General features: G+C 43.1%; 1 protein-coding gene across 9 annotated transcripts in view; it reads right to left on the bottom strand.

The window, feature by feature from the left end:
* pnpla7b (patatin-like phospholipase domain containing 7b) overlaps positions 1–12,996 on the bottom strand; it is a 340,731-nt gene that overhangs the window by 160,471 nt on the left and 167,264 nt on the right. For all 9 annotated transcript variants that reach the window (XM_072566409.1, XM_072566407.1, XM_072566410.1 and 6 more), the window contains 2 exons: positions 6,157–6,232; positions 4,015–4,170 (listed from right to left, as the gene is read on the bottom strand). In XM_072566409.1, the coding sequence (XP_072422510.1) occupies positions 4,015–4,170; positions 6,157–6,232 (232 nt within the window). The remainder of the gene's footprint in view (positions 1–4,014; positions 4,171–6,156; positions 6,233–12,996) is intronic.

The raw sequence follows: 12,996 nt of genomic DNA, 5'->3' as shown, positions 1-12,996 counted from the left end.
CTATGGTAGACATGAATAGAAAAGGTTTCGAGGGATATGGGCTAGGAGCAGGCAAGTGGGATTAGTTCAGTTTGGAGTAATGTTCTGCATGGACTGGTTGGACCAATGGGTTTGTCTCCTTGCTGTATGACTCTATGACAACTGGAAATATAAAAGCAATCAATCCGTAATGCACCATCTAAAAGGAGATAGATGCTGAAATGCCAAGTGTTTCCATCCTGCCTAACAACAGGAGAAAGTAGGCAAAGATAATGAAACTCAAAACAAATTTCAGAAACCTACATTAGTTGCATGCATCGCTCAGTGAGAATCTATCAGTGCACTCCAGCTGAAATTGAACACACCCTGATGGCTATCGTCAATCACCCCATCTCCAAACACTCCAAAATAATTTTCACATACCAGGAGGTCAGCCAGCCTCCTGATTATTAATGATACCACCGTACAAAAAGCAGTAAACAAGCACTGGGACTACAAGGCCAATTCTAATGACAATTTCTTCTCAGGACAACAATAATAACTATAGACTAAATTGCTTTTGTGGCTTTCAGCTTCCTGTGCACTATTATTTATACTAGACATGAAGTTTAAGGATAAGCAAATAATTATTTCTCGATAAAACCCACTGTTGGGATGCAGGTGATGGCTGTAATAGAATCTTATCTAGAGGTGTGACAGGGCTTTTACATAGCATTATACAGCAGGTGAAATCGTGACTGGGTTCTCTCTCTTTCTCTCTGAAAAACCCATCCCATTAGTCCCACTCCTCTGCTCTGTCCCACAGCCCAGAAATAATTTCCCTTTCAAGTATTCATCTAATTTCTTCTCATAACAATATTTAAATCTGCTTCCACGATCCTTCCAGGTACATCACTCCAGATTGTAGCTCACAGAGTAAAAGATAAACATATTGCCAAGTCTTTTTCTTTCTCAATTATTCAAGTCACCCTTTAGCCTTTCTTGCACAAAGGAGGTCAACCTTTAGTTCATCTCCCTCAACGTCAACAGGACATTCTATATAATACTGTATGGAAGAGTAGAGACTTTTAAAATGTCCTGACAATAACCATTCTGCATCCTTGTATTTCCTGAAAGGCACGCGCTCAAGATTCGGGCTGATTCACCTGTGTGCAGTAATATGATGCTACTTTTCATCAGAAAGAATGGCTGCCTTACACAAGTCTCTCACTTTGATTCTATGTTGTGCTGGGATGGGAGGGCCTGGATAAGAGTCACCTGGGGAATTAACCACACTCCCCTTCTCCCACTGCAGCCCGACTTCACAAATATTCTGTGCTCATGTCAAGTCCCTTGGAATTTAGACACTTGCTAACAGCAAAGCAACTTATTTTGCAGGTCTGATGCACCAGATGCTGATGATGGGAGATTATCAGAGTCAGTTGATGGTCAATGTCACCAGACTGATAGGTCTCATGATCGCACCTGGTTTTCTACATAGATATTGGCATAAATGGAAGGACAAAAAAAAACAAAGAATGGCAGATGTTGGAAATTGGAGCAGAAATGGCTGGAAAACTCATGTCTGACAGTATCTGGAGAGAAATCAGAGTTAATCTTGCAAATCCAGCACCCTTCTTCAGAGCAGGAAGATCAATGGAAGAACATTTAGTTATAAGGAGGTGGTAGCGTACTGGTAATGTCACTGGTCATAGCAGTTTAGAGCTCCAGGCAAATGTTCTGCAGGCATGAGTTTGAATTAGATGGTGAACTTTAAATTCAACAAACATCTGGGATCGAAAGCGGATTAATGGCGACCATGCAACTACTGTTGGTTGTTGTACAAATCCATTTGGTTCACAGATGCCCTTTAGGTAAGGAAATCTTCACCTTTCCTCTGATCTGGACGAAACGTGACTCCAGACCCATAGCAATTCTAAACTGCCCTCTTGGTAACTAAACATTGGTATTAAATGGTGGCCCAGCCAGTAGCTACCACATCCAACAACAAACAGGTCAGATGATGAGCGCGGGAGGGATAGAAGTGAACTGGAACAGAGAATAGGTGTGATGATAGCGTGGGAAGCATAATGAATACTGGCAGAGGTAGCAGTCACACACTCTCTAGCATGACACCGTGTTGCAGCTGCATTTCATGAGCATCCTTGTATCTTTTGCTACTCCAGCAAAATATCATAAGGGGGTTTTACAGGAACATTATCAAAGTTTCAGAGCCTAGCATCTCAGCGAACAATCACCAATGATGGAAAATCAGAGATGTTCAAGAGGCCAAAGTTAGCAGAGCCCAAGGGGCTGTGGGTCTTACAAGAGATTACAAAGATTGGGTGGAGGGAGAGAGAGCGCAAGAGCAAAAGTGAGGTATAGAGAGCGCGAGAGCGAGTGCACATTCCCGAGAGACAGTGAGAGAGAGAGCGCGCACAAGAACCAGAGAAATGCAGATGATATAAAGTGATTAACGATCAAAGGCAATGTATATTGGAGCCAATGTAGGTCAGCAAGGATAGGAGTGAAGGGTGAACAGGATTTGATTTTTTGATGATTTCAAGATTATGGAAGATATAATTGGAGATTGGAAATGTATTGGAATAGTTAAATGTGGAGGTTAAGAAAAAGGCATGAATGAGAATTACAGTGGATAAGATGAAGCAAGAACAGAGAAGCTCAATATTACAGTAGTGGAAAGAGGCAGTTGTAGTGATATTCAGGAGGGTCTTGTTCTTGCTTAACATCAACAATCACTCTCATATGCGTGCGTCTATGTATATAAAAATATTCAAACTTGGATCAACTAGCATGTCTACTGTTGCCATGATTGAGATCAGCAATCCTCACAGAGGTCAGTTTTCATCAGAGGCCCTGCTGGTCCTGATGGATTAGTGTTACAACTTGCGACTTTCTGGTCTTTAGGTCTGGCATGTGTTGGTGCGACAACTCAGAGTCATGCAATCTAGAATCATAGAACTTATACTGCACAGGAGGCTGTCTGGTCAAACACAGCAGATCTGTCTGCACCTGAAAATGCACATTCAGCATATTCACAAATTTTTATTATCTTTCTTGGTCCTTGCTGGCTAGGCCAATATTCATTGCATATTTCTAACTGTGCTCGAGAAAAAGGTCACAAAATCCCATCCTGGCTACTGTGGCAGAGAATTGGACTTTAATGCTCGCTAATTACTCCACATGCCACCAGAGAACCCAGAAGAGGAGTCCATTATCAGAGTGGAGTGCATTACTGGCAAGTTCAGGATAGACAACACAACAGGACCTGGATGGGTATATGAATAGGAATGGTTTGGAGGGATATGAGCTGGGTGCAGGCAGGTTGGTCGAGATTGGGTTGGGATATCTGGTCAGCATAGACGTGTTGGACCGAAGGGTCTGTTTCCATGCTGTACATCTCTATGACTCTATGACCAGGCAACTCATTCCGTTAAAGAGCTGCAGTAGCACAAGACCCTGAATTCTAGCCTTAAACCCGAGGACACACAGTAACTTGACATGCTGATAACTGGTAAAAGCCTCACCTGCCATTAATTGCAGATGGCACTGCACTTATTTACCATTTTGACTATGTTCTACATTTCTTGTTTGAATGACTATTTATGAATATGTCAGTGTGCTCATGTTCTGTACAAGAGATAACAAATACACTGATACAAAATCGATATTAAAAACAGCCTGCAAGTCCACAATCCCACCTTGACTACAGCTTAAGCTTCCAGCTCCCCATTCTCATCCATTCCATTTCTTCCAATGACATCTTCTACTAACATAATTCAACTATATTGTTACTGGTTTCAGAATAGATTGCTTGAATATTTTCACAAAAATCAATCTCTGGTCAGAAATACTGCTGACCTAACAAAGTAACAAGCTTGGTTCAAGAATTACATAAAATAAATACTATAGACATGTGTGTTGTGGGTGAATGCAGACAGTTTACAGTGTGGATAAACTGTATACAGATCTAGGCATTGTGCTGTGTAGAGTATAAGCTTTTTAGACAAGAGTATTATTGAAGTTGTTCTTTACCTATGGCACTAAGGGCATGTCGGAGTTCCAGAGTGAAAGCAGTAATGGGAACATCCTCAGAAACTGGCAGAATGGCCACAGTGGAGAGATTACTGGCAGGATTTCCCACTGATTCCAGTTTGTTGCTCAGTGCGTGAGTGATTCCAATGCTACGACCTGACACAGAAAAAATAATTACCACATGCAATGACAAGCAAAAAAATGTTAGCACGATTCTGACATACCTACAGCGTGCTGGGATTTTTGCTCCCATCAAGGTACAGCTGGAACCTACAGAAGCAGTAACCATCCAAACTTGGACCTTCCTGAATGTTGTACTATCCAGTACTCTTATAGCCCTTCTAAAGGTTCTGTCTCATTGAATTCAAATTGTGTGTGAGGTAGCTGCTCTAAGGTGACTGTTCTTCATGTATGGAGCTAGAAATTACTGCACTACAACAGTCCAATCCTGATCTCCCACAACACTATATAGCAGCTGAATGCTGGATGAGATTTGCTCTCTCTGCTCCAAAGTTACCAGCAGACAAAGCAAGATGTTCTGCGTGTGACTCAGTGTTACAGAGAGCAGTGTCTTTACCCAACAGGCCATCAAGGAAGTTTAATGTTACATCCTTAAAGCATAATTAAGACCGTAACAGAGATATTGGTTACATAGCAACAGAAAATCTTTGGCCACATTTCAGATTTAGCTAGGAAACAGTTAGGAATCCTGACATTTGAAAATTTCTGATTCATAATTACTTTATTGGAGAGACAGACAGAGCTCCTTTCTTTACAAACCCATCCAGCATCAGCCACATCTAAGTATGCATTGCAAAAACCACAGCAATTCAATTCAGAGGCTGCTGCTAGGTCATGAATAGCACAATTTGTCCAAGTCTGTTTGTTTGTCCAACAATTAAAGCAGTAAAACTCATCCTTTCCTTCTCTCTTAAAAGTTTTGGCTTGTATTTTTCACAATGTCATTGATGTTTGGAGACCGCAGGCTTTCCCAGTTCTCTTTAATCTTTTGACATTTTAGTTCCAAGAATTCACATGGTAAACCCTTTGCAACCCAGGAATTTTCCATTTTCCAGTTCTCATAATGCATAATTATGGGTGTCCCCCCGTCACGAAATAATCCTCATTCTGTAAATAAATATGCTGACAACCAATGGAAGATTGAGAGTTGGCTCGCAGCATGGTGCACTTACAAGTACTGAAGCTTACACGCATCAATATAAAGGATTTGGAACGAAAAAATGTGTATAAACTGAGCCTATTTCAAATAAACAAAACAGATCATAGTCATTTGCTGGTTCATTCCTCAGGGCATTGCCTCCATCAGTCAGAATTCAAATGTAAACAAAGCTTGCCAGTTAGCCGCCATCTAACTAGTGCACTCTCCATGGCAACATCTCTATCAACCTACCAGCTGCCAGCCAATCAGCATGCTCTGCCCGTACAGTATAAAGATGATGGTTCACTTTACACTGGCATTGGTGCAAATCTGAGTGCAAGACAAAAGGCCTCCACGACATGTGCTTTTTATTTTCAGCATTACTCAAGTTCTACACTACCAAATGACAAAAAGAAGGTACATTTACAATTCGAGGAAGAAAACTTATTTTATATTTTCCGAAAATATTTCAGGTTAATAAGTCTATTTGTCACCAGTTCTCTGATAAGCAGTTTCAATTATGTGGAGAATGGTTTCCCTCCTTCATCTCGAAAAGGCTGACAGAGAAAAGATGGTGGCTCAGTGGTTCACACTGCTGCCTCACAATACCAGGGACCTGGGTTTGATTCCAACCTCAGGTGACTGTTTGTGCAGAGTTTGTACATTCTCCTCATCTACATGGGTTCCCTCCGGGTGCTCCAGTTCCCTCTCACTGTCCAAAGTGCACGTTAGGTGGATTGGTCATGCTAAATTGCCCAAAGCGTCCAGGGATGTGTACGTTAGGTACATTAGCCTTGCAAAATACAAGGTTGCAGGGATAGGGTAAGATGGTCTGGGTGGGATGCTCCTCAGAGGGTTGGCATGGACTTATTAGGCCAAATGGTCTGTTTCCAGACACTAGGGATTCTAGGAACTCAACTTGTAGTTATTGTCCATGTAATATAATGGTAGGGGGAACGTGCAAGTGTTGTTAATGTTATTACCTGTTAATGGACCACTGACTTGCTGCAGGTTACCAAGGATCTTTTGGCCAAGTAGATGAATGAGTCGAGTAACCACCTAAAACACAATAACACCAATTCATGTGTAATTCTGGAATCAAATTAACTAAAAGATAGCAATTTCAGAAACAACTTATTTGTAAAGCACCTTTAACAAAGCAAAATGCCACAAGATGCATTTTCAAACAGAATTTAATACCAAGCTACATATGTAGCTATTCCATTTTGTGACCAGCACCTTTGTCACACAGGTAGCTCTCAGAAATATTATAAAGGAACATAGAGAGTAGCAATGTGAAAATAGCTAGGGAAGGAACTTTAGAGATTAGCATCTAGGCAACTGAAAGATTGAAAATCAATAGAACTACAATTACCATCATTTAAAATGGACCAGAATTTTCAATAACAAAAACATAAATTGCTAAAAAAGCTCAGGTCTGGCAGCATCTGTGGAGAGAAATCAGAATTAACATTTCAGGTCTAGTAACTCTTCCTCAGAACTGATTGTAGTTCGTAAGTAGTTGTTTTTTGTGCAGAAGATCAGGTGTGGCGGGGGGTAAGGATTAACTGATAGGTGGAGCTGGAGCTGAAAGAGAGAACAGTTGGGACAGAAAGTGGATAACTGTCAGCCTAGGAAAATGAATAGCTATTAATGGGGACTATTAGTGACCAACAATGGGTAGTGGGTACTAGCAGATCATATGATAACAAGGTCTGGTGTGTGGGAGTGGGGGTAAGGAATTGGGAGAAGATGCCTCAAGCCCTAAAATTGCTGAACTCTATATCGAGCCCAGAAGCTTACAGGGTCCCTAAGTGGAAAATGAGATGATGTTCTTCCAGCTTGCACTGAATTCACTGGAACACTGCAGCAAGTCTGAGATGGAGATGTTGGCCAATGAACAACAGCAGGCAACTGGAAGCTCAGGTTCTTTTTTTGAGGATGGAACGTAGGTGTTCTGGAAAGCGGTCACCCGGTCTATGCTTCATTTCCCCAATGTCAAGGAGACCACACAGTCAGCAGCGAATGCAGTAGACCAGATTGAGTGAAGTGCAGGTGAACTGCTAAATCATCTGAAAGGTGTGGAAATCTAGAGCTCACGACTGAAGCACTCTTGGAACTTTTCTTTCTAAAACTCGTTTGCACAAGCAGATAAAATGCACTTGTGCAATACTGTGACAGTGATCTTACAAAGGCAATTCTACTCTAACATACCAGAGCTGTAAAACAAACTGGCAACCCCCTCACCCTGAGCTCACTGCCATCAGAGACACCTGAGAATGCACAATCCTGGAGCACAGCAGTCAAATGTTAATTTATTCCAGACTCATTATTCACTTAAAACACTGAAGAATGCTGCTCCCTTTCAGTCAACAACGCAGTTAATGAGAGTCAAAAAGAATCTTTACGCACAATAAACAGTCCTAGAACCGGGAAAGTATTTTAAAAGCTCTTTACTGCCAAATAGAAAGGCAAGACATGCTTATGTAGTTGGTAAATAAATTCACAGGAATTGCTGCTGCTGCGCTGTTCTACATCTCAAATATTTTGCTCAGTGTACACTCTCATTTGACAAGCACTCGAAACTAGGAGCAATTTTATGGGGACTATTAGTGACCAACTAATAGTGGGTAATAGCAGATCATACGATAACAAGGCCTGGTATATGGGGGTGGGGACAAGGAATTTAATAGTCCCCATTAAAACAACTGCTGGCTTCTGTCAGCAAAGAGCAAAAGTACAAACTTACGACCACAGGAGCAGAAATTAGGCCCTTCGATCCAACATTTGATCACAGCTGATGGGTTTTTCAACCCCATTTTCCTGCTTTCTCCCCGTAACCTTTAATTCCCTTGGCAATCAAGAACCTATCTACCTCAGTCTTAAATATACTCAATGACCTGGCCTCCACAGCCTTCTGTGGCAATTAATTCCACTGATTTCATCACTGTCTGGCTAAAGAGGGTTCTTGTTCTCTCTGTCCTAAAGGGTCATCCCTTGACTCTAAGGCTATGCGCCCTCGGGTCCTCGTCTCTCCTGTCAATAGAAACATCTTCCCAACATTCACTCTGTTCAGGCCATTCAGTATTCTGTAAGTTTCAATCAGACCCCCCCCTCATCCTTCTAAACTCCACTGAGGCTAGTCCTAGAGTTCTCAAACATTCTTCATATGTTAAGCCTTTCATTCCTGAAATCATTCTCATGAAACTCCTCTGGACGTGCTCCAGGGTCAAAACATCCATCCTGAAATATGGAGCCTTAAATTGATAACAATACTCTAAATCTGGTCTGACCGGAGTCTTATAAAGCTTTCAATGAATGCTTCTATATTCTAGTCCTCTCGAGATAAATGACAACATTGTATTTGCCTTCCTAATTACCAACTCAACCTGCAAGTTTACCTTAAGAGAATCCTGAACTAGGACTCTCAAGTCCCTTTGCACTTCAGATTTCTGAAATTTCTTCCCATATAGAAAATAATCCATGCCTCTATTCTTCCCACCCAAGTGCATGACCTCTCACTTTTCACACATTGCATTTCATCTGCCTCTTCTTAGTCCACATTCCTAACTGGTTTAAATCTTTCTGCAGCCTCCCTGCCTCCTCAATACTACCTGCCCCTCCACCTATCTGTATTATCTGCAAACTTAGCATAATGCCCCCAGTTTCTTCACCCAGATCATTAATGTGTAAAGTGAAAAGTTGCGATTCCAACATTTACCCTTGCGGAGGTCACTGGCTCCCATCCTGAGAAGGGCCCTTTTATCGTCATTCTCTGCCAGACAGCCAAGCTTCTATCCATGCTAGTACCTTATCTCTAACACCATGGGACTTTATCTTACTCAGCAGCCTCTTGTGCAAAACTTTATCAAAGGCCTTCTGGAAATCCAGATGGATAACATCCTTTGGCTCTCCTTGATCTAACCTGCTCGTTACTTCCTCAAAGAATTCTGCATGACCTCCCCTTGATACAACCATGCTGATTTTGCCCTATTTTACCATGCACTTTCAAATATTCAGAAATCTCATCCTTCACAATGGACTCCAAAATATTACCAATGACTTGAGGTCAGGCTAACTGGCCTATAATTTTCCATCTTTTGCCTTACTCCCTTCTTAAACAGGGAGGTTACATTAGCAATTTTCCAATCCTCGATTCCAGTGAAATCAGAAGGATCACTATGAAAGGCTCCACCATCTCTTCAGTTATCTCCTTCAGAACTCTAGGGTGAAATCCACCTGGTCCAGGTGATTTATCCACCTTCAGGCCATTCAGTTTTTCTAGCACCTTCTCCTTTGTGATGGCCACCGTAGTCATTTCCAACCCCTAACTCTCTTGAATTTTTGGGATATTACTCATGTCTTCCACCATGAAGACTGACACAAAGTACTCACTCAGTTCCTCAGGTATTTCTTTGTTCCCTATTAGCAGATCTCCAGCATCATTTTCCAGAGGTTCAGTGTCCATTTTTGCTTCTCTGTTGCTCTTTGTATATCTAAATAAACTTGTTGCAATCTTCCCTCATATTACTGGCCAACTGACTCTCATATTTAACTTTCTCCATCTTTATTTCTTTCTTCATTGTCCTCTGTTGGACTTTGAAGGTTTCTCCAATCCTCTGGCTTCCCACTGCCCTTCACCATATTATATAGAACATAGAACATAGAACAATACAGCACAGAACAGGCCCTTCGGCCCACGATGTTGTGCCGAACTTCTATCCTAGATTAAGCACCCATCCATGTACCTATCCAAATGCCGCTTAAAGGTCGCCAATGAATCTGACTCTACCACTCCCACGGGCAGCGCATTCCATGCCCCCACCACTCTCTGGGTGAAGAACCCACCCCTGACATCTCCCCTATACCTTCCACCCTTCACCTTAAATTTATGTCCCCTTGTAACACTCTGTTGTACCCGGGGAAAAAGTTTCTGACTGTCTACTCTATCTATTCCTCTGATCATCTTATAAACCTCTATCAAGTCACCCCTCATCCTTCGCCGTTCCAACGAGAAAAGGCCGAGAACTCTCAACCTATCCTCGTACGACCTACTCTCCATTCCAGGCAACATCCTGGTAAATCTTCTCTGCACCCTCTCCAAAGCTTCCACATCTTTCCTAAAGTGAGGCGACCAGAACTGCACACAGTACTCCAAATGTGGCCTAACCAAAGTCCTGTACAGCTGCAACATCACCTCACGACTCTTGAATTCAATCCCTCTGCTAATGAACGATAATACTCCATAGGCCTTCTTACAAACTCTATCCACCTGAGTGGCAACCTTCAAAGATCTATGTACATAGACCCCAAGATCCCTCTGTTCCTCCACCTGACCAAGAACCCTACCATTAACCCTGTATTCCGCATTCTTATTTGTTCTTCCAAAATGGACAACTTCACACTTGGCAGGGTTGAACTCCATCTGCCACTCCTCAGCCCAGCTCTGCATCCTATCTAAGTCCCTCTGCAGCCGACAACAGCCCTCCTCACTGTCCACAACTCCACCTATCTTTGTATCATCTGCAAATTTACTGACCCACCCTTCGACTCCCTCATCTAAGTCATTAATAAAAATTACAAACAGCAGAGGACCCAGAACTGATCCCTGCGGAACTCCACTTGTAACTGGACTCCATGCTGAATATTTACCATCTACTACCACTCTCTGACTTCGACCGGTTAGCCAGTTTTCTATCCAATTGGCCAAATTTCCCTCTATCCCATGCCTCCTGACTTTCCGCATAAGCCTACCATGGGGAACCTTATCAAATGCCTTACTAAAATCCATGTACACTACATCCACTGCTCTACCCTCATCCACATGCTTGGTCACCTCCTCGAAGAATTCAATAAGACTTGTAAGGCAAGACCTACCCTTCACAAATCCGTGCTGGCTGTCCCTAATCAAGCAGTGCCGTTCCAGATACTCGTAAATCCTATCCCTCAGTACCCTTTCCATTACTTTGCCTACCACAGAAGTAAGACTAACTGGCCTGTAATTCCCGGGGTTATCCCTATTCCCTTTTTTGAACAGGGGCACAACATTCGCTACTCTCCAGTCCCCTGGTACCACCCCCGTTGCCAGTGAAGACGAGAAGATCATTGCCAACGGTACTGCAATTTCCTCTCTTGCTTCCCACATAATCCTAGGATATATCCCGTCAGGCCCGGGGGACTTGTCTATCCTCAAGTTGTTCAAAATGTCCAACACATCTTCCTTCCTAACAGATATCTCTTCTAGCTTATCAGTCCGTTTCACACTCTCCTCTTCAACAATACAGTCCCTCTCGTTCGTAAATACTGAAGAGAAGTACTTGTTCAAGACCTCTCCTATCTCTTCCGACTCAATACACAGTCTCCCACCACTGTCCTTGATCGGACCTACCCTCGTTCTCGTCATTCTCAGGTTTCTCACATACGCATAGAATGCCTTGGGGTTATCCTTGATCCTATCCGCCAGGGATTTTTCATGCCCTCTCTTAGCTCTCCTAATCCCTTTCTTCAGGTCCCTTCTGGCTATCCTGTATCCCTCCACTGCTCTGTCTGAACCTTGTTTCCTCAACCTTATGTAAGCCTCCTTCTTCCTCTTTACTAGACATTCAACCTCCCTCGTCAACCAAGGCTCCCTCACACGACCATTTCTTTCCTGCCTGATCGGTACATACATATCAAGGACACGTCGTATCTGCTCCTTGAAAAAGTCCCACATTTCCACCACATCCTTCCCTGACAGCCTATGCTCCCAACGTATGCTCCTCAAATCCTGTCTTACAGCATCGTAATTTCCCTTCCCCCAATTGTAGAAACTTCCTTGTTGTGCGCACCTATCTCTCTCCATAACCAAGGTGAAAGTCACAGAATTGTGGTCGCCATCACCAAAATGTTCACCCACTAACAAGCCCACCACTTGTCCCGGTTCGTTACCGAGTACCAAATCCAATATGGCCTCCCCTCTGGTTGGACAATCTACATACTGCGTTAGAAAAGCTTCCTGGACACACTGCACAAACACCGCCCCATCCAATCTACTTGATCTAAAGAGCTTCCAATCAATATTTGGGAAGTTGAAGTCGCCCATGACTACGACCCTGTGGCTTCTGCACCTTTCCAAAATCTGTTTCCCAATCTGTTTCTCCACATCTCTGCTGCTATTGGGGGGCCTATAATAAACACCCAACAAGGTGACTGCACCTTTCCTATTTCTGACTTCAGCCCATACTACCTCCAGAGGCAGATCCCCCTCAAACTTCCTTTCTGCAGCCGTTATACCATTTCTAATTAGCAATGCCACCCCCCCTCCTTTTTTACCACCCTCCCTAATCTTACTGAAACATCTGTACCCAGGAACCTCCAACAGCCATTCCTGTCCCTCATCTATCCATGTTTCCGTGATGGCTACAACATCGTAGTCCCAGGTACCGATCCATGCCTTAAGTTCACCCACCTTATTTCTGATACTCCTTGCATTGAAGTATACGCACTTGAGCCCATCTCTGTGTCTGTAATTAGTCCCTGTCAGTGCTACCTTCTCCACAGCCTCCCTACAGTCTTGGGCATCCTGACACACAGCTAGCTTACTTGCTGGACTACAAGTCCGGATCCCATCCCCCTGCCAAATTAGTTTAAACCCCCCCGAAGAGTGCTAGCAAACCTACCCCCCAGGATATTGGTGCCCTTCTGGTTCAGGTGCAACCCGTCCTGTTTATACAGGTCCCACCTTCCCCAGAATGCAGTCCAATTGTCCAAATATCTGAAGCCCTCCCTCCTACACCATCCTTGCAGCCACGTGTTCAACTGCACTCTCTCCCTATTCTTTGCCT

Source organism: Chiloscyllium punctatum, chromosome 49, assembly GCF_047496795.1.
Source record: "Chiloscyllium punctatum isolate Juve2018m chromosome 49, sChiPun1.3, whole genome shotgun sequence".
NCBI lineage: Eukaryota > Metazoa > Chordata > Chondrichthyes > Orectolobiformes > Hemiscylliidae > Chiloscyllium > Chiloscyllium punctatum.
The sequence above is the reverse complement of the archived record's forward strand: the minus strand, read 5'-3'. Positions and strand labels throughout refer to the sequence as shown.